Consider the following 26,855-nt stretch of genomic DNA (forward strand, 5'->3'; position numbering starts at 1 on the left):
CGTCTCTTCGAGCTCGTGTCCCCATTACTCTCCCAGCATAACCTTGAATTTCCACGTACTTGCGGATTCAATCCGACGGGTTTTAAATCGGGTTGAAATAATGTAACTTCATCGATACCTACCTACTTGTAATATCCCAAGCCACCACTCTGATACGTACATTGTTCATGGTTCCTTTACGTCCGTCAGCATATTCCGCAAACCACGTTCTCCCAACAACTGCACACAAAACATACATACAACGTCTCGTCATAATCATACAACTACACTTGAACTACTATTCAAAACGACCCGCATCATTCAAAGTCATAAACCGATTCTCCACGCGCCAGTTTTCCCTTCGACAGATCTCCCCCTCGTCAAGCTGAACAATTCTCGCAGGTTGCAATATTTATAGCATTCACGTTATCGCCAATTTTTCCAACGTCGTTGACACCGGTGGCCGCAGCATCAGTTACCATCTTGCCTACCCCATACGGGAGAGGGTACGCGGGTGCCTGTGTACGCAAGTAGTAGACTCCAGTCTTCAACCCTCTGCGCCACGCATGTAATTGGACTCTAAGCTATAGCATGAAACCGACGCCATGTCCGTGAGAATATGATTGCAACAAGCCAGAAACTTTCTCACCATTTGCTCTGCAGACAGCTTCGAAACATGGAGCGACATTGACTGCGATTGGTCGACGAACGGAGCTCGGTCAGCAGCCATGTCGATGATATCCATAGGATCGATCTCCCAAACTGTGCGGTGCACATCTTTCACGTCATCAGGAATCGACGGAATGTCTTGGACGGAACCTAAGACCACAAACGGGATCAACGACCAGCAGGCCAACTACATCCTATCACTTACCATGATGCTTGAGAATCATACTCCGGATTTCGTCTGTCCACAACCCACGTCCAACAAGATCCCGAACTAGCCACGGACAGAGTTCTGTGTAGTCGCCGCTCAGTACCCGATGAACAAGAATGTTACTGTGACCTCGAAATTAGCATACAGTCGATGTAAAGACGAATCTACTACGTACCTGGTGTAAGGCTCTACACCGTCGAAATTCCCCAACAGCCGTGCCGTAGATGCCGTAGGCATCTGTGCCGTCAACATGGAGTTCCTCAATCCAACCTCCACGATACGTTCGCGGAGCCGCGCAAAATCGTACCGCCCTGACCCGAAGTCGCCCTTCCACATGTCATGCTGAAGCCGACCCATAGATGCTGGGGATCCAGGGAACCGGATGTAGGGGCCCGACTGAGCTGCAAGGTCGACACTAGCTTCGTATGACGCGTGGTAAATCGTTTCAAAGATTCGGATATTCAATTCACGCGCCTTGGCACACGTGAAAGATAACCCGCACGCCTTGAAAACATCGGCCAATCCTTGTACGCCAACTCCAACCGCTCGCGTGTTTGAAGCTGACGCCTTAGCCGCTTCTGTCGGGTAACGAGCGACGTCCAGAAGAGCGTTGACGCCAAGGACTGCCAACTTCGTCACCGCATGTAGTCCTTCGAAGTCATACTGTCCAGTCGACGACACGAACCGCGGCGCAGCGATCGATGCGAGCATACACACGGCAGTGATATCCTCTGATGCGTACTGGACGATCTCCGTACAGAGATTCGAGGTCCGAACTACTCCCAAGTGGGCTTCGTTGTTTTTCTCTGTACACGTCTTAGTAAGATCCTCAACGGCAGACGAAGAAATTCGAACTAGAGAAACATGGACATACCATTAATCGCGTCTTGAAACATAACAAAGGGAGTTCCAGTTTCTTCTTGCGCACGAGAGATGCTCGTCCACAAGTCACCTGCCCGCAGTGTAGCAACAGGAGCGACCGATTTCTCGTATTCGATATACCGCGCAGTAAAAACCTCTCCAAAAGAGTCTTGTAACGCAGGAACGTCCACCGGATCAAACAGATGCCATTCTTCGTTTGCCTCAGATCGTTGCATGCTGGCAGATGTTATTAGCATCGACTAACAAACATAATATCAACACTCACAAGAGATCGCAGATCCATAAGCTCGGGAATAAGTTCACAATCTGCTCATGACGTGCAGCTCGTGATGTCCGACACTGAATGAACTGACGAACGTCTCCATGCCATATCGGCAAGTGAACAGTTGCCGCAGATGGACGCGTCTGGCGACATGCGGATGTATACTCTGCATGACTGTCGTATGTCCGCATCAGTTGAAGAACTCCTGGTTGCTGCCTTGGTATGACCCTTCATGGCATAAGATTAGCTACAAAACTGAAACGAAAGTAACTTACACACCTACGACAAGGCACCTCGCCCAGAGTCAACCCGATACCACCATCGGCCAACCAGCACAGATCCATATCATGCGCACTACCCAATAACCCTTTCGGGCCCGACGCGTCGGGTACGTATAGGAAGCACGATGCAAAGTGAGGCTTTAACGTTCCCGCGTTCACAAGCGTCGGCGTAGCGAACGTGAACACATGACGGGAGAGCGCATCATATGTTTGTAACACCAACTCCAGATTGTCTTTGTGAATCGCGAGCGCCACCCGCATATACAGGAACTGGGGCCGTTCCACGACTCGACCACCAGCTCGCAACAGATACGAACGCCGGAGAGTCTGGATAGCCCCGCTGCACAAAGCTCGTCAATATCGCATATAAACATCGATACTTGTCACGTACTAAGAAAATCCAAAGTCTCGAGAGTGCAAGATCGCATCATCGATATCAGTATTGAAAAGGCTCGCCAACCGGATTATCTCAGGATGTAACAGAACGTCGTTTCCTAAGTATCCAAGACGTCAGATATAATCCATATGTGACCCAGCTTCACGAACGTACCTGTACCAAACGTCGTCACCCAGTTCGTGAACGATTTGTCCGTCATCTTGTGCAACCCGACAACCGAAATCCGACCCGCCAACCTAGAATAATCGGGATGTTTCGTCGCCGAACTAGCGACAACCACCGCGCAATGTTGCTATTCGATCTCAGCTCCAGCATTACCATCATACGGTCGTCTACTCACCAATAGATCTCCAGCAGAGATTTGCGTCGTCAATCCACGAGAGATTTCATTCACGAGGCTGTTGGCGAAAGATGTCAGTCGACTTTTAAAGCCTCCGAAGCTGCAAACTTACTTGCCAAGCTCCAACGCGGTTCGGTCCAAATCCCAACAGAGCTGAAATCTACTCGTCAGCCAACGGACATCCACCACAACCCTTTCACATACCATATCCAAGAAGTGATAAAGCTTAGAACACTAGTTAATACAATACCGCATTCATAGGCCGTAAAACAAACTGCCTTACCTTATTCACAGAGAACCGTTGCAAACGGCTACTTGATATCAGCCATCGTTCGGATGATGAACTTAACAATCGCGACATACCCATCTAATATATAAGATCAAAGTCAGCCAACCGAGACCAGCCTTGTCACACGCCTGCTTACCACGTTTCTGAACCAGACAACGTAATCCAACATCACTGGGATCGAGAGCCATCGCCATTCCGATTGAAGACTGATTGTAGACACCAACCCACGTCAGAGAATCGCTAAAGTTCGAACATCGGAATATAAACTCACCCATGTCTTATATACGATCCCACCGCCGGAAACACCCCGTATATCGGCCGGAATCCGACCAAACAAACGATTTCAGGGTTCAAACTTGCTGGTATGACATGCCCCTTTAAAGTGTCACCCATTCAACAGGTGATTAGACTATCACCGAGACTGTCAGACATGGTTAAACGACTAGAACACCACGTACTAGAATACTTTCAACTTCTCCGCAACCGATCTAACTGGGATAACACAACCTCGCCGCTAACGCCACCGATATATGCATTGAACCATCTCGACATGGTTCCTTCGATCTTCGACCCGAGCATAACCGGCAAACAGAATGGAACACGGACACAATAGAAGAGAACGGAGGAGGGAACAAGAAAGTCAAACACGTTCCGCAAGCCTTCGTCCAAGGTAAGCGCTCCTCTCGGCACAAACCGGCGCCCGCTCTCACGTGATCGTCGTAAGCCACATTGTCCCAGCACCCCTCATGCGTACAATCTACGAACTCCGACGTCAGGAACACAATATCACCCCACAACATAATTTCTGCCTATGACATCGGATCCCTGTTTCATGTCTACGATCATACGACCACAACACGTCCTTGCACCATACATCTCTCCTGGCCTTTCATCAACAGAATACCCGTCTACTTCAACCTCGTTCCCACATCCACAAGCATCAGGATCTTACCCACACGACCGTCGGACGGAAACTTGTATGTGAGTTATCCTCCCGTTTGCAAACTGACCACCCTCCCCCTAGACACGTATTATTTCGAACCATCTGTTTTCTCCACTGTGTTTACGTCGAACTTTCACCTTACTACGTTCTCGACGTGTTCGTTCATCAATTCACCCGCTATATACACGTTTGATTGCTTCAATTTCCGTCTCCGCCCGGCTGCGACATCTTACAGAAACCCAAGAAGATACTTCGCCTACTTTCATCTTGAGATACATTTACAATACAACCAGAATGTGCTTCAATCCTGACTTCTTCGTAAAAAGCTCCGTGCTGCCCGCTTCGCGCTCCCCGCTCCGCGCTCCACGCTCCCTGCTCGTCGCTCCTTGCACCCCGCTCCGCGCTTCGACTTCCATCCACTATCCCCTGGATTCTGCTCCCGAGTTCCTCGCGGCCACCCGCATCGACTTCCTTACGGGCATCCGCATCGGAGAACTTCCGAGAACCCTGTCAAGTACGTCGGTCAGCATGCAGACCATTCCAACAGTGACGCCGTAGACAACAGAAATGCTCACTGATCGACAATAAGGTCAACAAACTGTTGTTCGCACGAGTGCATGTTCGTAACCAACTCCGGCAAACGATAACTGTGGCGTAATACCAAGACATTCCCCCACACAAGCCGCCCGAACCTTTCGAGTACGCAATTGTTACGCGGCGCCCGTTCCGGTAGCCTCGATACCACCACCGTATAACGATTCTTCAATAGGCGTCCGCTCCCCGGCAAATTGTCGACTCTCACGAACTTCGTGCCGTGAGGGAACCAATGGTTCAGTTCGACATCCGCCACCCATCCTGTCGCATCTCGAGGATTGTCGGGATCGGTGTAGACGGGAAACTTCACCAAACGCGGTCGGTCCATGTTCGTAGCATAGAACAGGCCTGAAACCTGTTTCTTTCCACTATGCTGCACCTCTCCGTAAGTACATATTCAAAACGTTCACAAAAACTGATTGCATCCTGTTACATACCTCTACTCGGAGTTGACGCTGCCAATCCCGCAACCCCTTCGAACTCGCATACCACAGCTGTGAATACATAGGCTCTGGCAGCTGGCGACAAGAATGACTTCAATTCCAGTTCATACATCATAACATGAAACCCGAACCTTTCGTTGCGCACGACGCCTTCGTACTGTGTCTTCCGAACTGTTGTTCGTCTTCTTCCTAGTGCGCATCTTTAGTCTGCAACTCCGGTATCGTATCTGCTGATGATCATCTTATACCCCACGTCGCTCGGAACCCCTATGACACCAAACTCCAGTCACACGATTCACTTTCAAAGAAGCTCGACGTTACCTTCCTCGATCTAAGTGACCTACCTTAAACTTGCACGCCAAACATCCTACTAACGCCCTCTCCACAGATCCAACTCCGACCACGTCTACACCGAATATTCCAATACATCCATATTTGTACTAATACTCACCCGTGTCCTCAAGTGACATTGTCGCCGACCCTTCTATGTAACTAAGAAAATTCCTTCGTCATCATAGAACTATCCTCCTGTCATGCGACAGAGCAGAGATACGCGCCGACCGTCATGTGAAACTATCACAAGGCTTCATGCTCCCGCACTACATCCAACAAAGACTTCGGATCCACTATGTCGGCTCTTCCCATCCATACATAGCAAGATGTATGTCACCGTGGGTCCTAATGTCGTTCTTCTTACGGTCGTTGACTGAAAAAGCCTCCGATTAATGCTACCGATTGTACCGAACTCAGAACACCTTCCGATTCGACCTCATCTTTCAATATTCCTTACAGTTTCCAGACCCCGCCTCATACGCTGGGTTCACTACTACCGACCTTATGAAACTTACCTGTCCTCGTTTAAAAACCGTCCGGACGCTCTTTCCGCCCAACCCCACAACCAACCTCCCTCATCAGATCATCGTTGCACCATGGACACAGAAACATTCAACGCTCTTCGCTATTGGAAAACTCACACTTTCAAGCCCTCTCAGATACCCTTCGTCGAGGCCGTCAACTCGTTGTCTACACTCTATCCACTTATCGAATTGCGTCCCTCACTAGTTCGGCCAAAAGAGTGGCTAGTAAGTAATGAGTTCTTTCCTAGCTTTTCGTCTCTCAAGCTCCCTTAGTTTTACCGCCTCGACACGGAAGGGCCCGCCATCATGACCTTTGCAGGCGTATTCTCTGAGTCGGACCCGTACGAGACTGGTAACCTAGTCTCGGGAGATAACGAAACCCCGCCTGGCCTCGACGAGAATCGTCTGTACGTTTTCCGCTTTGTTTGTTCTGTCGTATAAACGCTTACACCTCAATCAGGACTCGGTTCGCTGGTTACAAAGCAGCCTACTCTTACGCAATCGAAACCTATCACGACACTGAAATATGGGAACTGCAACAGGTAAGCAGAGCAATCTTGTGTCCGACTATTTGCGTAGACTAATCCACTCCTAGATTCTCGAACAGCACGTCGTCGACGTTTTGGGTTTCAATCCTTCAGGAAAGCGTCGTCTAGAATGGCAAAACGGCTCTACCATGCATTCTCGATTCTTCATCCGAGTCCCCATGTTCTTCCCTTTCCAAGGGAGAGGACCCCAACCTGCAGCCCCGGAAGGCCTCCATCCGTGGGTCAAGGCCGCCCATGCTCGCACTAGAGCATACCGCGCCAACCCAAACAAACCTCGCGTACGCGCAATCAAAGGCGGTCGGGTGCGCCCTATCGAAGAGTGCACGTCCAGCAAGCTGGAATACGGTGACGTAGTCAGTCTCGTGTTCACGATTCACTATACGGAGACCGACCAAAACTGGAGCCCGGTCTACATGATGTCCGACATCATCCGTGTTCAACCGGCAAACCGTGACGCGTATCCCATCCGGGCCCCGCCCCCTGTTGATGATTTCGTTCCCGACGACGGAGAATTTTCGCTTGCAGGTGCACCCATTGGTGAGTACACCGCTCGTAACCGCCACTTTATCTTCCCTCATATCGATACTGACCCCGTACCTGTTACGTCAGCTGTCGGTCCTCCCCCACCCCCCCCCCCTGGTCCCCCCGCTGCGCCTGTTGCGCCTGCTCCTCCTGCTCCCCCTGCTCCTCCTCCTCCCCTTGCTCCTCCTCCCCCCGGTCCCCCTGTTCCAACCGCTGTCCCTGCTCCGGATGTTCCAGACAGTACCAACCAACGGGCTCCCCGCGGTCCCATCGGACACCTTGCTCCCACAACTACTGAAGACCCTACCCCTCCAAAGGAACAGCGTCTGCAGGCTCTTACCGAAGAACTTACGACTGTTCCAACCGGAAGAACTGCCCCCGCTCCTTCTCAACAGGTTGCGGCGGCATCTGCTCAACAGACCGTCCCCACGCTTGCTCAAGAACGTCGGCCTGGTGGTGCCGAACACCCTCCAACCACTCCTACCCAAGAAACTACGGCGCTTCCTCTTGAAGACGACATGGTCGTTGGCGTTCAGGACAGTACGTCCGGCGTTGTTCAAAATAGCGTGCTCGCTCGAAGCCGTGCGACTGCCGCTGCTCCTCGGATCGACGCTGCGGCCGCACCTACGCAGCACCCTGCAGCCTCTCGCGCTCAAGACGATCCACCCGTTCCGCCTCAAGGTGTATCTGCTCTTGTACAACCGCGTTCTATTACTCGGGCAGGAGAAGCTGCAGTACCACGCGCTCGCGGTACGAACCCCGTGGATCCTCCCTCTGTATCGACTACGCCCGGTTCGTCGGTCACAAACGCACTCAACGTGGACAATCCGTTCGACAGGCCGGCGGGCCCCTTCGAGATCGACCTTGACGACGACGATATCAACTCGTCCGCCACCGAGTCCACCACGGGCTCTCCCGTCCCTTCGACTACACAATCCCGCGTCCGGCGTCGTCAAGAGTCTCCGTTTGTTGAACGCAACGTTCGCCCTCGTACGGGACCCGCGCTCGCAGACACCTCCGTCATCCCGAATACCACGTCCGCCGTTCGCAATCGTCGTACCTCTGCACCGAAGACGCGCAAATGATTATATCCTTTCCTTCTCATATCATTACGCGACTCTTCGGTCTCCGATCTGTCCCGACGCCATACGCACCCGACCTCGCTCCGCTGATGTCAATACCACATGTCGATAAACCATACGAGATCACATCTCATACTTTCTCCCCGCTCATCCACAATAGTAACACTTCTGATAACGTCGTTCTCTTGAATTCGATGTACGTGTCATAAGCTTTCCCCGATCCCCCAACCGAAATGTACACACGTTTCCACCCAGTCTTCATACAAACCCTGTCCCCTCCACCAACGTCGCGCTTTGCATGCACATATGCACATACGTCTAACACGTCTGACTGAACGACAGGATAGACCTACTCGGTCGTAAGCCGCAGTCGTCCATGATCTCGCCCACACGTTCTCGTACCGTCTTCTCGTCGCCGTCGGCGTCGAAAATGTGCTTCGAGGGTCGATCTATTTAAGTCGGGTTAGACCCAGAGTGCCATACCACAGCTCTACCCACCGTCGAAATTCATCCCAAAGACGAAGGTAAATCGACCCGGGGTACAGACGCCGAGACGGAGCATCCTGACAGGAGCTTGGAAAGCGCCCTTGAACACATCGACCAAGTCATTGATTAGACATGTTATTGCTTACGGCACGTCTCCTCAGGTCTGTACCTTACTCGCATCCTTACCGACAATACCGCACCTTCAGAATTGTCGTGCACACGCTAGAATGGACTGTCGGACGATGAGCGTCGCAACAGACTACAGTCAATAGAACGATACTCACCCTTCGATCCACACCAAGACACGCTCGAAGAAGCCGACAGGCTCCGAGGTCTCCCACAATGCGCTGCCGACCTTTAGAGGAAAGACTTCGACCTCTTTCAAGATCTCATTGAAGTCGACTGTGTGCTCCTTGGCGGCTTCTAGATGTACGGATATCGCCTGCACGAACACAAGCGCGCTGTCAGATCACCTTAGTCCGGGAGCGGCACGCTCCTTTCGTACCTCAAGAAACCTGCTTATCATCAGCTTCTTGTGTTCAAGCGAGCTATCATCGGATTACGATAGCGGGACAAGCACAGTGCCAAAGCCTACATTGCGCGCATCGTCAGCATCGTTCAGTCTTATCATTTTGCAGCGATATAACCACGGACTTTTCACGAACCGAGCACAGAGCCCTGCATTGTGCTGCGACTTGCGGTAGATCACCCTGTGCCCCTGTTCCCGGTCAATACCGCAGCTTGAATCAATGTCCCAGTATATTGACCATGCCTATGCCTGAAGCGCACCTGACGCAGCTTGTTCGACTCATCGCATAGAGGGTGAGTTTCCCCAATACCCTGTGTTTTCCTAAGCCGCTCTGAAACAGTTTCGAACAGTTTCCGGATGTCGAGCTGGTCACTCCGCAGCGTAACGAAGTACTCCCTGAATCTATCAGAAGACCTAATAACGTCGTCGTAATTCGACGGTGGGCCAGTCTCCGACATACCGAGGGTCTTTGTGCAGTAAACGCGTTATCAGAATGTAAAGGAGACGACTACTCAGTCTTGCTGAAGCAAAGGTTGGGATGGTAGACATACAGTACACAATACGTCAAGGATCTGCTGCGGTAGGTAGTCTTTCCACGCTCCGGCGCCTCGTGTCCTACCCGTGTCTGGTGGCGGTGCAGAAAACCTAACTCCATCACCCTTCAACCACTGACCCCGCCGCCGGTAGTTCGAGTGTTCAACACCTCCACCATGACCACGTAGACAGGTGAGTAGTCATTCCTGCCCATGTATGCGTATCCGAAGATGGAAAAATCACTCACAAGGTGCTCTGCTGACTATTGATTGCTTTCATCACTAAGGCATCCACAGGCAACCGCACAAGTCGCCGAAACGATGAAACACAGGAAGCGGCGGATACTTAGGCTCGAGAGACTTCCACCCAGAATCGACTCTCAACTTAGTTGGCACCCGATTTCTTATGAGCGCCTTGCTAGTCGTCTTACCTCAACGTCCAACTTCCACCGTCGTGAAGTAGATGGATGACTTCTATGATATCAACTGTTGCATCCTAATGGACTCCGCGTTCACATGGCCAACTGAAGGTGCCCACGATCCTCACTGCGTCTGAATGTATCAAAACTCTGCTGACCACTCTGTCCATAAGTAGGTTCCGCAAGCCCTGACGATGACTTTCAGATAACCTTCCGCCCGTCAAGATGTTGACCATCACCAAACACAAAATTCACCCGCATCATCGTCCCGCCATCCCCAAAGTGAGCCAAGTACGCAATCCGGGGATTGCACGCCGTCAATTCAATGCTTCTGAGGACGTGATTTCGCTTTTGCGAACGTCTCCCGCGCCTTCTTCCACTTCACTTGCATCTTCTGCGCGGTTGATATCGACGGTCCTTATCAAGACTTAACAAGACATACTACCGTTTACGATGTCCAAGGCTTCCTGAACGGAACCGCTATCTCCTGGCGTTCTCGCGGGACTTCAACGCAGTATGGAATCGTCAAGTTAGCACTTCCGTCCTCATTACGTACTTTGATTAATGAACCTTTCCTAGTGTTGACATCTCGAACCCGATCCACAATCCGGTCCCATGCGCTTCCACTTCGGCCTCAAGTTCCCTAGAATCACGCTGACACTTTATCACTCATGTGTCGATCAAGGTGCCACATACGTTTGCTTCTAGGGCGTCAGCAGCTGCGAAAACACCGGAAGAGGATGCAAGTATGCTGATTGCACGTTTTCGAAACTGTCCTCGCATTGGCCTGCTCCCACTCGGCGCATCTCATCTCCCGTGGGCCTCGACCCTCGCGGAAGTGGCTATAAAGATTATCAACGGCGGTGAGTGGATATTGGCGGCTGAGTGGACCACACAATCACAGAACTGACCACTTCCTGCGGCGTCAGCAATGTCTAACACCGGACAGCGACACTGCTTGCAATCTCCGTTGACTCTCGTTATGAGGAGCCTCGGTGACGTGGATCAACACGCATGAAGATATTCACGCCATTAGGATCGCCGCTGCCAGGTGAACGAATTCGCGTAGCAACCAAGGCGCATTTCCGACGCAAATGCCGCCGAGGAATGTGGGCGTGCAGCAGCGTCGAGACCGGAGAGGACCTGGGATGCTGCACCAAAACTGAGGCGCGTGCCTGCCTTCCACCACTTCTTTTCCGCAGCCAACAGCACCAATCTGATGAACGTGCTCTTCATTGTCGAGAGCAAATCCTGTTGCGAAGGCGTCCACAAGGTTGGTGGAACTGGATGAGTAGGAAGGGTTGCAGGATGCATATTTGCTCGTCAGTCTCGCGCTCTGTCGCAGTGGACGGACATGACTAGTCCGGCCACGCTCGAGTATGGCCCGAGAGCACCGGAGGAAGGGTGAGCGCGCGTCTGAGATGCTTCCCGCGGCGGCAGTCAGAAAGACGCTTGCACGACGGTTGCCTATCTGGACACAACGGCGATCAGCTTTCTCACGAGTTATCTGTGTCGCCGGGCCCATCAGCGCACGTCGGATCCAATCACGCATCTCCTCCTCCCCGTGCGTCCTCGCCCATCGAGCGCCCTTCCCACCGACTCCTCCGACTACCTTTGCTTCAAAACCTGATCGTCCAGTCGGTCTCCTCTCCGCCATCCTCCCTCCATCGACCTCGCCACTGCTAGCTAGTACTGCCTGTCGCAGCTCCTCCAACTGCCCCGCCTTCTGATGCAACTGCCTACCTGCACCGGGATTCGCATCGGCATCCTCTTGGATGCCCATGTCATATTCCACGTCGTTTCACTCCGCCTTCTGCCGATCATTTCACGGCGCCTGGACATCGAGGAACGGCGTTTCATCCATTGTCGCTGCGTGTGCGTGTGGGAAGAACGCAGCACATGTACGGAGAGCTCCTCTGTACGTCCCTTTGCTCCCCTCCAACCTTCCCCGCTCCCCGCAAGAAAGGCACCAATCTATCCATACCCGCCGCTCAACTACCGATTCTATAGGCTGCAGGTGTAGAAAGGTGGACCGATGGGAGGCGATGGGGCCCTTCTAAAGTTCGCAACGTGAGTACAGCATGCCGGCCGAGACCCCGACACAAAATAATCCCACTAAACACCGTGTGTCCGACAGGAGTTTGTCTACTACCCAAAAAAGCTTCCGGAATTCGAGGTTGACGAAGACCTCTCCCCTCTCATGTCCGTGTCCCCGGTTGCGCTGGTATCCATGCTCTTCTCGAGGCGGAATCAGCGGTCGACAAATCATGCAAGCCTGCTGCAGCCTTCAAGACTCTCTTGCCCCAGATCCTGTCCTTCACCTTGTAGCACTGAACGAATATAAGCTGATCAATTACCTCGTCCGCACCTTCTGCATCCCGGGATCCTGAAACAGAAAGATCGTAGACAGTGTCGATTCCCTTGCTCGCCACGTCGGCACAACGCCGTAGGACGACGTCGAGAGTGACTGACTGGAGATGCTCACCGACAAGTTTAAGCCCACCGTGGAACGGAAGTCGACACTGATCGTCGCCTGCTTCTTCATGTATTGGCCGCGGAAGCCGGCTTCGGCCCACCGAAACAACTTCGACAAAGAAGAGATCCTGACCCTTCTTCTACACACCGAACTTGTCTGCAAGAGCGAGCCAGTGCGTGAAGTTCGTACGTATGTAGGTCGCAACGTCGCGCTTCGACTCCACCTGCATGAAATAGTTCTTCGGCGAGCACACAAGGAACGTTTCCATGTCTGCGCCACGCTTGAAGTTGAAACATGCGTCACCTGATACCGTGGATATGGATAACCCATGACGTCAGTCTATACACTTCACAATATCAGACAAACGTATACAATGTCAAACATGGTATGAACTCACGCTCCAACAGGTGCTCCATCAGAGACGTCGACCTCACGGTCGGTCTGACTGTAGAGAAAACGCTGAAGGATCCACTCACGAGGCCCACACACGATAACGTTACGTCGGTTGAACAAAGTGTATTCCCCCGGGACGTTGTATCCGACACGTTGTTCGTCTTCGCCCTTCATCGCGTTAAATAGCTGCAAGGTCCATTCCGTCGTCCATCCCATGTCTCCAACCTGGATCTCACCAGCACTCGGAACGGGATCGGGTAACTAGACAACCTGTCTATGACCATGGTCAAAAAGCCTGTTACGTCCAAATATACAAGCAATCAAGGGTCTCCCACCAGAAAATAACGCTCATATTGGACAGCGGACAGTAGCAGCAAATGTAGAGCGACAGGTCTAGCAATTGCGCGCTCGTAACATGCGCATGGCTCGAACATGGGAACGAAAACCACGAGCAGCAAACAGCTTGCCGTGATATCTGCATATTGCAGACCACCGGCGCGCTCAACGCACTCAAGGTCTCCCAGTAATTTGACGTGCCCACTGAGACAAATCCCTTGTCAACGTCATACACAACATAGAATACAGCACCGCAAGAGACTCACCGCCACCCTTCTTGAGTTATACCGCCCGCACGACGCACTCGAGCACTCCTACCAGGGCTTCAAAGGCATCGTGACCATACTTCTGCGCAGAAGACGAGTCTGTATCGCCAATTGAAACGCAAAAGACGTACGGAGAAACATGCCAGGAATAGCTCGCAGACTTCGCACATCGACACAATAGCAACATGTTCAGATGAGTTCTCTTCCACCAGTAACGACTTGTTCCACAACCCCGACAGTACCTCGAAAAACTAATTCAACATATCGTCGAGAGGATCATAACTCTGACGAAAAGTGCAAACCACCAAGACCGTGAACAAAACACGCAGATGTTGTGTTTTACTCAACAACGTCGTGCGCTTTCGAGATTAAAGCAGACTTTCGGGAATACCCGACAACGACCCCGTGACCCTAAGAAGACCCCAAGGACTAGTACTACGGTACAACAACCGACCCCGTAAACCCTACACCTCATACTACTCATCTTACTCTACTTACACAAACGAATGCTTCCCACTGTAACGATGCCAATATGCGAACGTAGTTACATGACCCTCAACCGAACAATGTCCGTCTACGCCCCTGATGCTCCCAACCTCGACACACACGCTCCACGCTCCAACAGCAACGCTTCATAAAACCCAATGCCTCCTCGCAACCGGACAACAATATATTCCCAACAATACTGAACGCCTACCTCCCCCCTCCGGTCAAGTTTCATACATACCCCTTACGCGCATCTCACGTACTTCACTAAAAAATTACCCAGATAGCTACCGTTTTCATATCGACACAATCCTACCACCTGCTATACAACGCAACCGATATCCGGCTAGAACACTCAAATACTACCTTTTCGATCGCCTCCCAGACCCTAGTTATTGCCGACCCTAAAATTTCCGACGACCCACTTCTACGCGCGGTCAGACTGCTTATTAGACTTATCCGCCTGTCCACCCTGACTAAACCCATACAGAACACGAGTCGTCAAACTCTGTCTTCAATAAACATTCCACTTCAACCGAGAACATCATAATCATTACATCCTCAACCTTCAACGGCGACGGCAGGCCGTCTGTTCATTTCAACAAACTTTCTCTGACTATCCCTTCATCGTAAGTTCAACTATGTCCGCCGACTCTACTAACCTATTCCGGTCCGTCACAAGCCACCGAAACCCTCACGCCCCAACAGCGTGCAAAGCCAGTCCCACCTAGATATTGCAAAATCGTCTTCTCGTTGACCCTCTCGAACACAGGTCCGAGTTCGTCGTTCCGAACACCCGATCTACAGACAACCCCGAACGCAAACTCATTACGTTTGCCGACATCTTCCCCTAACTTCATACAGGCCAACACCTCCCTTTACCCTCCGCGCCAACCCACATCGCCACACGTCTTTTCTATACAGAACTGAAACAACTCCCGCAACCTTCTCCAACAACCCGCGTTACCCCCCGAACACGCATCTTGTTCCTACGCATCTGCTCCGTTAAAACTTTATAACGCTACTAGAACCCACCTCACTTCACCGAAGCCTTCTCTTCCTTCGTGATTACACCCTACATCATTACCTCTTACCACATTCTACCTGTTGGAACCACTACACTATAATTGACGAACGTCGCCCGCCTTCCAGCACCCTATTGCACGCATCCAGCCCGAAACTCTATCAATCAATAGCCACCACAACTCCGCACTCCACGTGAACGCTTGACTCCTCTTCTCCCCAGTTTCCAAACCAAGGTTCATTGTTTTCCAAAACTACATACTACTCCACCACGCCACATCGCATTCGCCTCTTCAATCAACATTGCCTAAGGCCAACCGCAGAAATCGACACACTCACGTAACATTCCAATTAGACCTAACCATATCCCAACCCTTACGAATCTCCGTATTCTATATTCTATATGTATATATAATCTGTCTGTTCCTCTCGACCTGTTCTCCGTTTTCTCTCCCAACATGTACGAAGAACTAGACCTTGACGAAGTCCGTAACTTCCCTCCTCTTGCCGCCATTGTAACCGACCACATCGCCGCTACTGCACGCTCACCCAGCGTTTTCGACCCATACTACCCAGCTGTCCGCGGGCCATTCTCCCAACCCGTTGACGAACCCGTCTCACCACCTTCCACCGACGACCCTGTCCAGCCACCCTCTCCCGACTCAACAGAACAGACCGAGTCTTCACTATCTAATACTACTCATAAACAGACTTTTGCGAGGCAAGCACGTCTCGTACTTCAAATCCAAGACTAGTACTAATAAGCCATGATCGCAGATTTCCCATCGACGTCATCGTTCACATAATCGAAGAATGCGATTGGCCGACGCTCGCACGCTGGCGCCGAACAACCCACGCGTTCCATACTGTGGTATCCTCACTCCTACGTGGTCGTTACAATTCGCTTGTCAGACCATTCGTTGGCAACGACCCCACCCTGTTGAACGACGCCCTGACCAAGCACGCCGCCATCATATCGGGATCCACCGCCTTGCAGTTCTTCATGTCAGATCCTCATTGGGAACCAAACGATCTTGACATATACGTCGCCGACGCCAACTGGCTCGGATTCATCGACGACATCACGAATCCATCCGGCCTCAACTTCAGTCTTGTACCTCCCACCAACCCTGACCTGCCCGGAACCAGCACGTCTCCCAACCCCGCCTCTCTGTCATCTTCCCTTGTAACCTTTGCCGTTCCTCCCTCCCAAACCGACGATGATGAAATACGCTTTCAAGAGCCCCACGACGACGACCAAGACACGCCTGACCCAGCCGACGGCCCCGCCGCCGACCACCCCACCCCTGCCGACGACGACCACGACTTTCCCCCTCCGCGACAAGTCCAGACGTACTACACGCCCACCGGCCGCCGCGTCGACGTCATCCGAAGCCCCTCCAACAACCCAATTACCCCCCTTCGATTCTTCTGGTCCACTCATCTCATGAACTTCCTCACGCCAACCGCATGTGTCTGCGCATTCCATTCCGCGACTCTCCTCAGACAAGGCGCGCTGAAAAACACCAGACTGAACTCGCGGGACCGCGCTGCGAAAGCAAAGTACGAAGACCGCCTTTTCACTTTTCACGGCGAGGAGTTGCGAACCCAACTTGACGTATGGGACTACCTCTTCTTCGGAGAACTCAAACCTCTCGTCATGGACCTCCGCATGAAATTCTCCGACGCCAAGACACATCTTCCCATCCGCCGTTCCATTCGCGGTTGGGTCCCCAATGTTAATACCACCCTCCGCATCTCCGGTCAGTCTCTCCCAACTTATCTGCTTCTCACCAACCCTCTGCTTACCAGTCTACTTCGATATCTCACGACGTGGTCTTCAGGCGGGCGAATCCGTCTCATTCAGAACTGATCTATACCATTATCGTTTCACGTACGCCCACATCGCAGAAACAGCCATACTGTCGCTATTACACGATACGCAAAAATCTCACTGCTAGGTCGAGCTTCCCGAATACGTTCTTGTCGGTTGCTTCTTCCTTCGCGATCTTTGTAACATCAACTTCTACCATAACTCTCTACGTCGGTCTCCACGACTATGCCTGTCCCAATCATGTATGTAAAACCATCTTCAGAAACAAAAGTACTCGTGTTCTCCGATCTCCGTCCGCCAATTTTCAACCCATTCAGACCCTTCAAATCACCTCGCACTCCGCTCCCGACGTCCTTCTATACAACCTCGCCGTATAACATCAGACTTCCCGCTCAACTACATTGTACCCAGTCTTCTCCCCCTTTCTCGGCAGAAGACTCCCCGTCGGCCTCAATTAACAGTGACAGATCCCTGACAAGCGCTTCCGCTTCGTCGGTTCCACGCTTCCCCCCGTTGTTGTACCACTGTCCCGGGCTCCAGCACCAAACTCTATCGGGCGTACCTCGATCTCGGTCACCACGACCTCCCCTCCCGTCCACTCTACGCACACCTTATTTACATCGTCCCCTCCTCTCGTCTCAAAAATGAACGCCCTCTCAAACCCGATCACTCTTGCCTCGCAACGTACAGTCGATTGCACCTATTCCACGCCTTACCTCGAACGCCGTCCATAGTCCCGTACTCTCCACAAGCATCGTCGGTCGCAACAATCCTCCACATCCGCCATGTCGTCCAGCACAGACTCGCACAAAAGCAGTCTCTCGCCGCCCATTGTACGTGTTTTTCACAGAACCACAACGAAATCTAACCCGCATTTCATCCTCTTCATACCGCCGTACTCATCAACTTGCACCACTTCTCCGTCCTCAGTGTCGGCTTACCACACTGTCCTCCTCAGCAACTCTGCCTTCAAACCTGCTTCACTCTTGCATATCCAAAGACCTCCCGCCCTGCTCGTTCTGCGTCACACGTGGACTAGAGGTAAGATCGACTCCATTCCGCAAAACTTCCACATCGGACCCACCCCATACAGTGCTTCCCTACCCACGGCATACAATGCCCAAACTGCGTTCTCCACGGCTACCCTTGCAACTCAATCTCGCTTTCGGTTTCCCCGAACAATCCGTTTCTCCAGACCCCAACCGATAGTCCGTCCTCAAACCCGTTCAAACCGTCCTCCGATGTCCGCTCCTCTCCGTTAAAACCTAGCCTACAACATGTACGTGCAACCTTACCGTCTTAAGAACTCATTACCATACTAGTCTTCTTCGTACAGATCCTTTCTTCCACACACGACCATGACATGGACCCCCCTACGTCGTTCCACCCAACTTCGCCTCTCACTTCAACACCAACCCGCTCGCTTCTGCCAACCTCGATTACTACCTCGTCACACCATGCTACAGCCACCACAACTCACCTCGACCACGATCACGTTCATGCCACACACCTTCCCACCGTTCCAGGTCGCACCTTACCTTCGTTGCTGACCGCGTCTCCTCTGCCTCGAGTCCGTACCTCCACGAACACCCACGCCCGATGGCCCGACATCCCAACGACACCAACGGCGCCACTGTTTCAACTTCCAACGCCATCCACATTGACATCCCGCTTCGAAACTGACCCCGTTCGTACCCCGTACGACATCCTCACTCGCCCAAACAACGTAACTTGTCCCGAAAACCAACTTGTATCGCCTCCTCCCTACCACCGTCAGAACCAGTCATACTCTCCATACTCACACAACGCCCTTACAACCCGCAACCCCTACCTCACCTCTGAACTCCACGCTTCCGTTCTACTTCAATCCCAGCTTGCTAATGAACGCGCGTCGCCTACACCTGTATCACCCCCTGCGTACATCCCACCTCAGACACCCACTGGTTCCCCCTCCAGCTCGCAACCCCAATCGACCCCCGTTTCTGGCATGCAACTCCCCCCTCCACACCAGACCCACGTTTCGACTTCTTTCCAATCTGTCCGTGCCGCGGGCCTTGATTTCGACTCTTACGACACGTCTTTTTCTTCGAAGAACACCCACGATGTTTCGTATACATCAGCCTTTCGGCCCAATAAACCCATACCAACCATATCCCCCACGCCAACTGACATACTCCGCCCTCTACCATCAACCCACTCGTCTCTTACTCTCGCCCCGAATGGATGGTATCTTCCCTCACCACGCGACTTCGACACCCGACCTACCTTAACAAACGACGCACTCCCGCAACGCACCCCGGACATCACCAGATCAGACTCGTCGTCTAACGTATTTCGTCTTTTACCTTCCGCTGACTACATCTACTAACGCTTCCTTCCCCGAACATCCGACTCCCGATTCTGCGTCGCTATGGCATTCCACTCCCATTAGTGGATCATGCCGCTCACTCCCTCTCACATGTCGGCCTCTACAACAGCTTCCACTAGTACGTCTATCTTCGTTCCTTCATGTCTCTCTCTCATCAACTCCGTCGGACCCGTAAACTACCTTTATGCCATGCAACCGCTCACCAACCGTTATCCAACTTGTACCATCGGCGTATAGGTATGTCTCTCACCAACTACATCTTCTCGTTCAAACCTCTAACTCACTTATCAAACCCGCCTCTACTTGCATACAATATTGACATCGCGTCACAGAGGAGGGCCCGTACTGCCGCATTCCCAAACCCAGCGGATCCGGAACTGTACGTCCTATCCCCACAGCTCATACCCCACATTACACCAGCGTTCCTAAATCACCTCTCTATCTTCATACGCAGATGTACGGACAAGTCCCCAGTTACACATACTGTACGAGACCTGGCTGCCAGAACCGTCCGACCTCGAAAAACCGTTGGCGTCACGTGAGCGTCCTGTCTCTCCTACACAACTTCCGTCGATTTTCGTGAATCGTTGTACTAACAACCTCCTATGTCCCATACAGGGCCCGTGTGGACGCGCCACACTATGCAACGGATGCGGTCAAAAATGGAGAAAAGCCCTACTCTTACTCGCCGTCCAATGGGGTTACCCTGAAGACGCACTGTACGACCCTGATCTCTGATTCACTGTCTCATCCTACCAGTCCGACAACTCCATGCCAATCCACAGCGCTGACTACTCATTCCTCTTTCTTACTATCTTCCGTGCACCGACCCTTGTACCCCTCTAGTAAATAAACAAGTACGTTTCGGCTCGAACTGGTGGTCATGGATTGCTCTTCATCACGATATCTGCATCGCTCGCTATCTATACGCTTCTTACATTCAAATGACCATTAATCTCATCGACTCCACACCTCAAACTGTTCTCGCGACCAAAATCGCCTGCCTCCTGACAATGATATGGTCCGTGCGCACCCGTGGGAACTTCTTCGCGACTACCCCGAACACACATTACAACTACTCCGCCTCCTCTGTTCTACGTTGCATATTCGCCCGCCGTATACACACACACTAACCTGAAAACTCACACCTTCAAACCACCACCCTGTACGTCCATCCCGTTCGATCGCAGCAAACATCCAAAAGAACCCTCATCTCAGCTTCTAACACTTACTTCGACCACAATCCTCGGTTTTTTTACTCTCTCTGTATCACACTCACCAACTCCCTCCATCCCTCAGACAACGCCAACGAAACTATCAATACATATCAAATCCTCGCTTCTTACTCTGTATGTATGCCTTCCAACGCGAACGAACTACAACCGCGAACGTGATTTCCATCCCCCCCCCCTCCACACACCGTCCATGAAGAATCGTCCGAAACGACAACAGACCAACCGCACCAACCGTTCCAATCGCCTCTCGCCTCGCTTCATCCAAACCAGACTTAACTAACAACTACCTATAGAACACAAATCGAATCCCTCCATTCGACCGCTCACAACACGTACACGATATTCCCCGTATCCTCATTGACAACAGCAACCGCACACCTTCCTCCGCCAGTCACCCCATGCGATGGCCTCCAACAGCCCTTCGTTCCTCCGTCTTCAACCGAACTAGTATATCCAGTAACTGCAGTTTTACGACCTATGATCGTCCATCGAGCTCATCTCATCGCACAGCAATCCCCAAGATCCTTTCAACGCTACTACTTTACAACACCCATAATCAAGACTGACGAACTCAACACCCTACCATCCAACTTAATATCGCTGTCGACGGTAGCACGATGCGTATAAACTAACACGTGCCCTACATATAAGCACATATCACGGAGTCATCTCCCTAACTACGATCCTGGCCCAACAACGACCACCTGCAGACGTCTTCAACGAGCTCGAACCCTCGTTCCACGCAAGTATCACATACTTCTGTCCATTACATACCTGTATTCACTATCCCCAGTTGCACGCACCGACGCACATGAACAAGATCGTCTATATTGCACAAGCACTCCACAAGTTACGACATTCATTGAAGGCCGGCGCCCCTCCTCTCAACGTCAACAAGGTCAGCGGACGGATAACCTTATCCGAACACACCTTGACTTCTCCGCGCATGCTATCAGCACACCAGATTCCAACTTGGACCTACACGAGCTCGACGTACCTCAATCAATCGTTCTGAACTTGACATTTCCCCAACTATCGACGTCCCACAACATCGCACGTGTCCAACCCCTCGTCCACAACCGCTCTACAACATACCCAACTCCAAGATACATCCTTCGTGAGACTTCGAAGCACATAGACTTCCCCTACAACAACCCTAACAACCCCTTCCTACATTACCCATAGATTGTCCACCGACAAACCACCGAATTCAAGTGAGTCGCGCCGACTTGGACATCCTGCAACTCTTATGCAACCTGAAACTCCCAGCTTCGTGCTCTACACCCCTGTTTGTACAGGACCAGCAGATTCAGTCAGACAGTTAAGCCGATGTCGTATTCCAGTCAGCATTTTAACCGTCATTGTCGTCATACATTCGCTAACCTCGTTTCCACAACATTCCAGCGGAACTTCTTCGTGACACCGCCCTACAACGAACAAACTGAATATGCCGATACCCCAAAACAAACAGGCGCACGCAGACTTGCCTCAGATTGCCCCCGTACCACGACAGGTATGACCGCTCTTCCCGTTCGCAGTAGTATGTACTTAACATCTCACAACCCATCCCACCACACGCAAACAAAACCGTCAGGCCTATCACACGTACAACACGCTCTGCGATATCTAGAAGTTCAGGCACTCTTGGACTCGACGTACGCCCACAACATCCCACTCTCCATTACAAACTGACATAAAAACTCGCCTACTGCCGTCCGTCCTCCACCCGAACCCGTTGTAAACGAGCAACCAGATCCAAAACATCTGCTTCTCTCACACGATCAACTCCTCCCGTCCTCCTGAACCGACATCGAACAACCTGCCTTTTGACCATACCATCATGATCCAGAACAGCCACGTGACGTCCTACATCATGGACGACAACACTCTTGGTCCTCCCCAAACTTCTTTCGTCCACATCGTGTTTACGACAACAATCCCAACGCTACACGCACCCTCTTGACCAGTCTTCAGCATGTCATAAAGAACTGGCTGTTATGTAACGCCTCAGTATCAGTATTCACGACACCATCGCTGACGACGACACGACAGCCTACATCCCGTAGCAGATCGCTGTCCTAAAGCACGCTATGGAGCAAATTGTCGACGATCCCTACCACGATCCGCTCAAACGTCCTCCAAATATGGCCATCCCCAAGTCCTTCAATATGAAAGTCGAACGCCATCTCGACTTCACCAATCACCCCGCCAGCCGCAAAACCACTCGGAGGACGACAACAACATCGAGCAGTTCGCGCACGCCGGTCCGAAGTCTTCATCCGTCAACATGCCTCCGTCTCTATCAACCAACAGTCCGTCCACCACAAACCTATCGCATTCAACTCATGTCACCGCACCCTTCCACATTTGATCGCTGACACCTTCTCTTCCAAAGCCTCAGACGTCTCAACGACGGAAAATGCACCACCAACGCGGTTCACGACCTCGACAGGTCCCATCTGAAGAACACGACCACAACCTCAACGCGCACGTTGCCAAAGTTCTCCTTCCGCCAGAGCTCCGGGGGCCAGCCATGCCGCACGCTCCTTTCTCGATGACTCATACCTCCCTCACCCGACTCCTCAACAGTTCTTCTTCCACCCGATGGCTCGTCCCCAAAGCTTCACCAATACCGCCGTCACCACCGTCGAGACTACTTACCTTCAACTTCGTCTTATCACGATACTCAACAACGTTCACGTCTACTACCACAACTCCCTTTCGAACTCGCAGGACGATCTCATCCAATTCGTCTACGCTGAAGACGGCACGGACAACACTTTCCTTGAGTCACTTTCACTCCGAACCCTACCCACCCCGACCGTGACCATCACGTACATCGCACAATCCCTACGAACGATTTATGCCATGGAATCTTCGAGCTGGGCTTGCATGACAGCTCCCTAGAACTTCAGACGAACCTTCATCAGCACCTCGCTCAGCTCTCTGGGGACCCTCACCTGCTCCGCTCTTGAATCTTCCCCCGTATCAACGCTTCCGCTCCCCGCTATCCCCCCCTTCAGACCACAGCCCATTATCCCGAACGCGATGCAGACCTTCCGCATCGACTGGAGAAGGCGAATCAACCTCGAACTATCCTATACCATTGACCCCATACACGAACCCTCCAGCCGATCGATCATCGTCCGCGGCAAAAGCTACCTCGAAGCAACCACGAGAGAACGCAACGCTGCTCTTCCACACACATGTTCGCCCTACGTCCGCCACTCGGAAGGTCCTCGAGCTATACCTCTTGAAGCGCGGAACATTCGGCCGAGTTCTCCGAGTGGTCGACCCGAAGTTCGACCAGGAGCTCGCTCAGCTCTCGAAAGACCGCCACTTGCTCCGCTCTTGGATCTTCCCCCGTATCAACCCTCCCGCTCCCCACTATTCCCCCCTTCACACCGCAGCCTGTTATCCCGGACGTGATGCAGACCTTCCGCATCGACTGGAGAACGCGAATCAAGCCCGAACCATCATATACCATCGACCCCACCCGCAAACCCTCCAGCCGGTCGATCATCGTCCGCAGCAAAAGCTACCTCCAAGCAACCACGAGAAAACGCAACCCTGCTCTTCCACAAGCCTGGTCTTCCACATCCATCTTCGCCCTACGTCCGCCACTCCGACAGTCCTCGGGCTATACCACTCCAATCGCCAGACATTCAAGTGGATTCTGCAAGACATCGAGCCGAACCTCAACCAATCCGTCGCCCACCCTCCGAAGACGCGCCGTACTCTTACTGCCCAGTCCGTCCAAGAACATGCGACGCACATCACGCTCAACACATTCCACCACTACGGCCGTGCATCACATAAGAACTCCACGCTCCACGCCCCACATCTCAAGGAGATCGTTCACTTCGACAGGCACATCAAGACTTCACCACTACCCATCTACCTGGAACCCGAGATCGCGATCCACGTAATGCACGCGAACAACCCGCAGCACGAGCTCCTCGCTACGTACTCTCCCTATTCCCATGAAGATCTGATATACATCCCACATCCGTCCTCGACAATCATCAGAGACGACGGCGACTTCGTATAACCGTTCTTCCCCTCCCCCGACGAAGCGGTCAAACTGAACCTCCACGTCATATCGCCTTACCTCCTCCGTCTAGAACTCAACCGTACCCAGATCATCGATAGCAAGTTCAACCTGACCTACATTGCGAACCGAATCGGACAGAACTTCAAGACGCACTTGTTTGTCGTCTGAAATGAAGACGACCCCGAGAACCTTATCGTTAGTTCTCACGTCGTCCCCGCCCCAGACAAGGGAACCTCGCCCAAGTTGATTCCTGCGCCAACCCCACAACACGATCCCAAACTCGGTCGGTCTGCGCGACGTCCCCCGCATCCACCGTACCTTGTTGTTCTCACACAACACGATCACCACCTCGCACCTCCTCGGCCCACACTTACATCGCCAGTTCATCCCACCTCGCTTCGCTTAATTCCGTTCTCACATGCACCATCGTCGACGAGAGAGCCTTCTCATACCAAACCCGCAATTAGAATCCACCATCGCCAGTGTACTCGCCGACCTTCCGCGCTCTGAACCTCTCGTCGCCTACACACTCGTCGCGTCATCCATGTACTCTTCAACCACACGCACCCTACGTACTTCGTCGCAACACTCCTCTACCTCGTCACTACCCCTCCAATGTCACCATTCCCTACCGACCGTCGACAATCCTACCCAATACGAACTCTATCGGCCCCACCCCCCCGCACACAACATACTCGTCTCCAAAACCGCCCAGATACACAGTACTCAAACTCACGACCAAGCTCACGTACCGAATCCGACGTAATCCCATACTGCTAACACTTATAACATCCCAGATCTCCTCCCGAACGCTACTAACAACCACAGCAAACAACCCGAAGACGACCCACACCGCGCAGAAGACATGACGCGTGCACGCCGAGTGTCTCCCGTCACGTGACCGCGAAGAAGCATGGTTAGACGCCCACAGCTCCCTCGCAACCTTCGACTACTACATACATCCTCACGCCGCCACAATGCCCCACAACAACACCCGACGTTTCCTCAAAGTCAGTACCGAACCTTCGCCCTCCTGCTTCCACCAAACCCTTTCCGCGCAGGTACTGTACGCGATCACAAGACGACCCAAAAACGGCCAACCAACCATCAAATGGACTCACCTCACCGCCGTCTGTACCATCAATCCCACCTATAACCCACGTACTAACCTAACATACACCTTAGACACTTCAGACGAAGTTCAACTGCCAAATCAACCACGTCGATCACAACAAATACAAGGTGATTCCCCCCGCACCCGGCGATCCTAAGTGGCCGTTCCCACAAGGAACGATCCATATATACAAGGTTCGTCTCCGACATCCCACCCTTTCGTACTCATTTCATCGACCTCTTGAACGTCATGAACGTCACACAGCCGCAAAACGGCACTTGCAACGCGCAAGAGATCTCCCGGTACGCTCCGTTCGCGTCCCCAGACCACTCAGACCCACTTAATATTCCACAGTCTCAGACGTGTCTTCCACGACGTGTTCGGTTGGAGTCCTGACACGTTCAACAAATAGACGCTACCCTCCCCCGCCACCCATCTTTCCGTCTTCTTGCATTACACCCGTACCTCGTTGTCGCAAATTTTCGCTTTACTGCTCCCGGCGCTCTCGTCTTGACCATCTGCTCGCTCCCGATACGCTATCGTACTATGTATTAACCATCCTCGACTCAAATACATCCTGCTCCCTAACCACCCGTCGTAAAGTCCGCAATCTCGACCTCCAAATATCACCAACCAAAACTGTCCAGCCCCGGCGCCTGTCGCCACGTGCCCACGCTCGCGGCCAGGTCTGCCCGGAGGGGCGCTGCCTTTATCTGTACTAGTTTCGCACCCGTGGCTTTGCCACTCCGGGAGGATGTTTCGCCTTCGGCTCAACGCTACATATGCGTATCGTGGGTTTCGCCTTTGGCTCAGCGCTAGCCTAGCATATGCACATCATGAACTTCACTTTCGACTTTATGTCGAATAAAATGATGAATGTATAAGTTATAGTGTTGAATCCTGCCCCAGTAGCCCGGCGTTAAGCCTCATCAGCTCTTCCCGTTGGCCATCAGCCCGTCGCATTAGCCTGTACCTGTTAGCCATATCCTGATGCATGCCCGTCCTGT

At 52.3% G+C, this 26,855-nt stretch overlaps 9 protein-coding genes across 9 annotated transcripts; 4 read left to right on the forward strand and 5 right to left on the reverse strand.

The window, feature by feature from the left end:
* Positions 1 to 359: 359 nt before the first annotated feature.
* L226DRAFT_547707 (ribonucleotide reductase large subunit R1ii) lies at positions 360 to 3,225 on the reverse strand (the record flags this gene model as incomplete). The annotated part of the gene is made up of 11 exons (XM_067682518.1): positions 360 to 563; positions 629 to 798; positions 854 to 978; positions 1,032 to 1,662; positions 1,731 to 1,954; positions 2,004 to 2,216; positions 2,280 to 2,621; positions 2,673 to 2,749; positions 2,791 to 2,970; positions 3,019 to 3,076; positions 3,131 to 3,225. 11 exons carry the CDS (start codon positions 3,223 to 3,225, stop codon positions 360 to 362), a joined length of 2,319 nt encoding a protein of 772 aa, XP_067531113.1.
* Positions 3,226 to 4,448: 1,223 nt separating this feature from the next.
* On the reverse strand, positions 4,449 to 5,757 carry L226DRAFT_525842 (uncharacterized protein; the record flags this gene model as incomplete). The annotated part of the gene is made up of 5 exons (XM_067678997.1): positions 4,449 to 4,757; positions 4,912 to 5,217; positions 5,282 to 5,338; positions 5,632 to 5,693; positions 5,739 to 5,757. 5 exons carry the CDS (start codon positions 5,755 to 5,757, stop codon positions 4,449 to 4,451), a joined length of 753 nt encoding a protein of 250 aa, XP_067531114.1.
* Positions 5,758 to 6,216: 459 nt separating this feature from the next.
* Positions 6,217 to 7,129, forward strand: L226DRAFT_437843 (uncharacterized protein; the record flags this gene model as incomplete). Its single annotated transcript, XM_067674781.1, has 4 exons — positions 6,217 to 6,369; positions 6,418 to 6,551; positions 6,605 to 6,686; positions 6,740 to 7,129. Coding segments are annotated over 4 exons (759 nt in total), but the record flags the coding sequence as incomplete, so codon positions are not given.
* Positions 7,130 to 9,004: 1,875 nt separating this feature from the next.
* On the reverse strand, positions 9,005 to 9,769 carry L226DRAFT_574653 (uncharacterized protein; the record flags this gene model as incomplete). The annotated part of the gene is made up of 6 exons (XM_067685082.1): positions 9,005 to 9,014; positions 9,067 to 9,224; positions 9,288 to 9,297; positions 9,346 to 9,373; positions 9,437 to 9,500; positions 9,572 to 9,769. The coding sequence occupies 6 exons, from the start codon at positions 9,767 to 9,769 to the stop codon at positions 9,005 to 9,007; spliced, it is 468 nt and encodes a 155-aa protein (XP_067531116.1).
* A 1,518-nt stretch (positions 9,770 to 11,287) lies between these two features.
* Positions 11,288 to 12,046, reverse strand: L226DRAFT_525845 (uncharacterized protein; the record flags this gene model as incomplete). Its single annotated transcript, XM_067678998.1, has 1 exon — positions 11,288 to 12,046. The coding sequence occupies one exon, from the start codon at positions 12,044 to 12,046 to the stop codon at positions 11,288 to 11,290; it is 759 nt and encodes a 252-aa protein (XP_067531117.1).
* An 832-nt stretch (positions 12,047 to 12,878) lies between these two features.
* L226DRAFT_525846 (uncharacterized protein) lies at positions 12,879 to 13,348 on the reverse strand (the record flags this gene model as incomplete). Its single annotated transcript, XM_067678999.1, has 3 exons — positions 12,879 to 13,042; positions 13,137 to 13,184; positions 13,216 to 13,348. The coding sequence occupies 3 exons, from the start codon at positions 13,346 to 13,348 to the stop codon at positions 12,879 to 12,881; spliced, it is 345 nt and encodes a 114-aa protein (XP_067531118.1).
* Positions 13,349 to 15,701: 2,353 nt separating this feature from the next.
* On the forward strand, positions 15,702 to 20,236 carry L226DRAFT_525847 (uncharacterized protein; the record flags this gene model as incomplete). Its single annotated transcript, XM_067679000.1, has 14 exons — positions 15,702 to 15,972; positions 16,056 to 17,006; positions 17,056 to 17,137; positions 17,205 to 17,319; positions 17,489 to 17,568; positions 17,618 to 17,910; positions 18,036 to 18,118; positions 18,273 to 18,356; positions 18,414 to 19,406; positions 19,509 to 19,563; positions 19,683 to 19,824; positions 19,900 to 19,983; positions 20,064 to 20,164; positions 20,205 to 20,236. 14 exons carry the CDS (start codon positions 15,702 to 15,704, stop codon positions 20,234 to 20,236), a joined length of 3,366 nt encoding a protein of 1,121 aa, XP_067531119.1.
* A 2,534-nt stretch (positions 20,237 to 22,770) lies between these two features.
* L226DRAFT_525848 (uncharacterized protein) lies at positions 22,771 to 24,731 on the forward strand (the record flags this gene model as incomplete). The annotated part of the gene is made up of 3 exons (XM_067679001.1): positions 22,771 to 22,992; positions 23,270 to 23,514; positions 23,588 to 24,731. The coding sequence occupies 3 exons, from the start codon at positions 22,771 to 22,773 to the stop codon at positions 24,729 to 24,731; spliced, it is 1,611 nt and encodes a 536-aa protein (XP_067531120.1).
* A 980-nt stretch (positions 24,732 to 25,711) lies between these two features.
* Positions 25,712 to 26,260, forward strand: L226DRAFT_574656 (uncharacterized protein; the record flags this gene model as incomplete). Its single annotated transcript, XM_067685083.1, has 4 exons — positions 25,712 to 25,864; positions 25,920 to 26,042; positions 26,113 to 26,150; positions 26,203 to 26,260. 4 exons carry the CDS (start codon positions 25,712 to 25,714, stop codon positions 26,258 to 26,260), a joined length of 372 nt encoding a protein of 123 aa, XP_067531121.1.
* Positions 26,261 to 26,855: the final 595 nt, after the last annotated feature.

The sequence above is a fragment of the Lentinus tigrinus genome (assembly GCF_003813185.1).
Source record: "Lentinus tigrinus ALCF2SS1-7 unplaced genomic scaffold L226scaffold_36, whole genome shotgun sequence".
Lineage (NCBI taxonomy): Eukaryota > Fungi > Basidiomycota > Agaricomycetes > Polyporales > Polyporaceae > Lentinus > Lentinus tigrinus.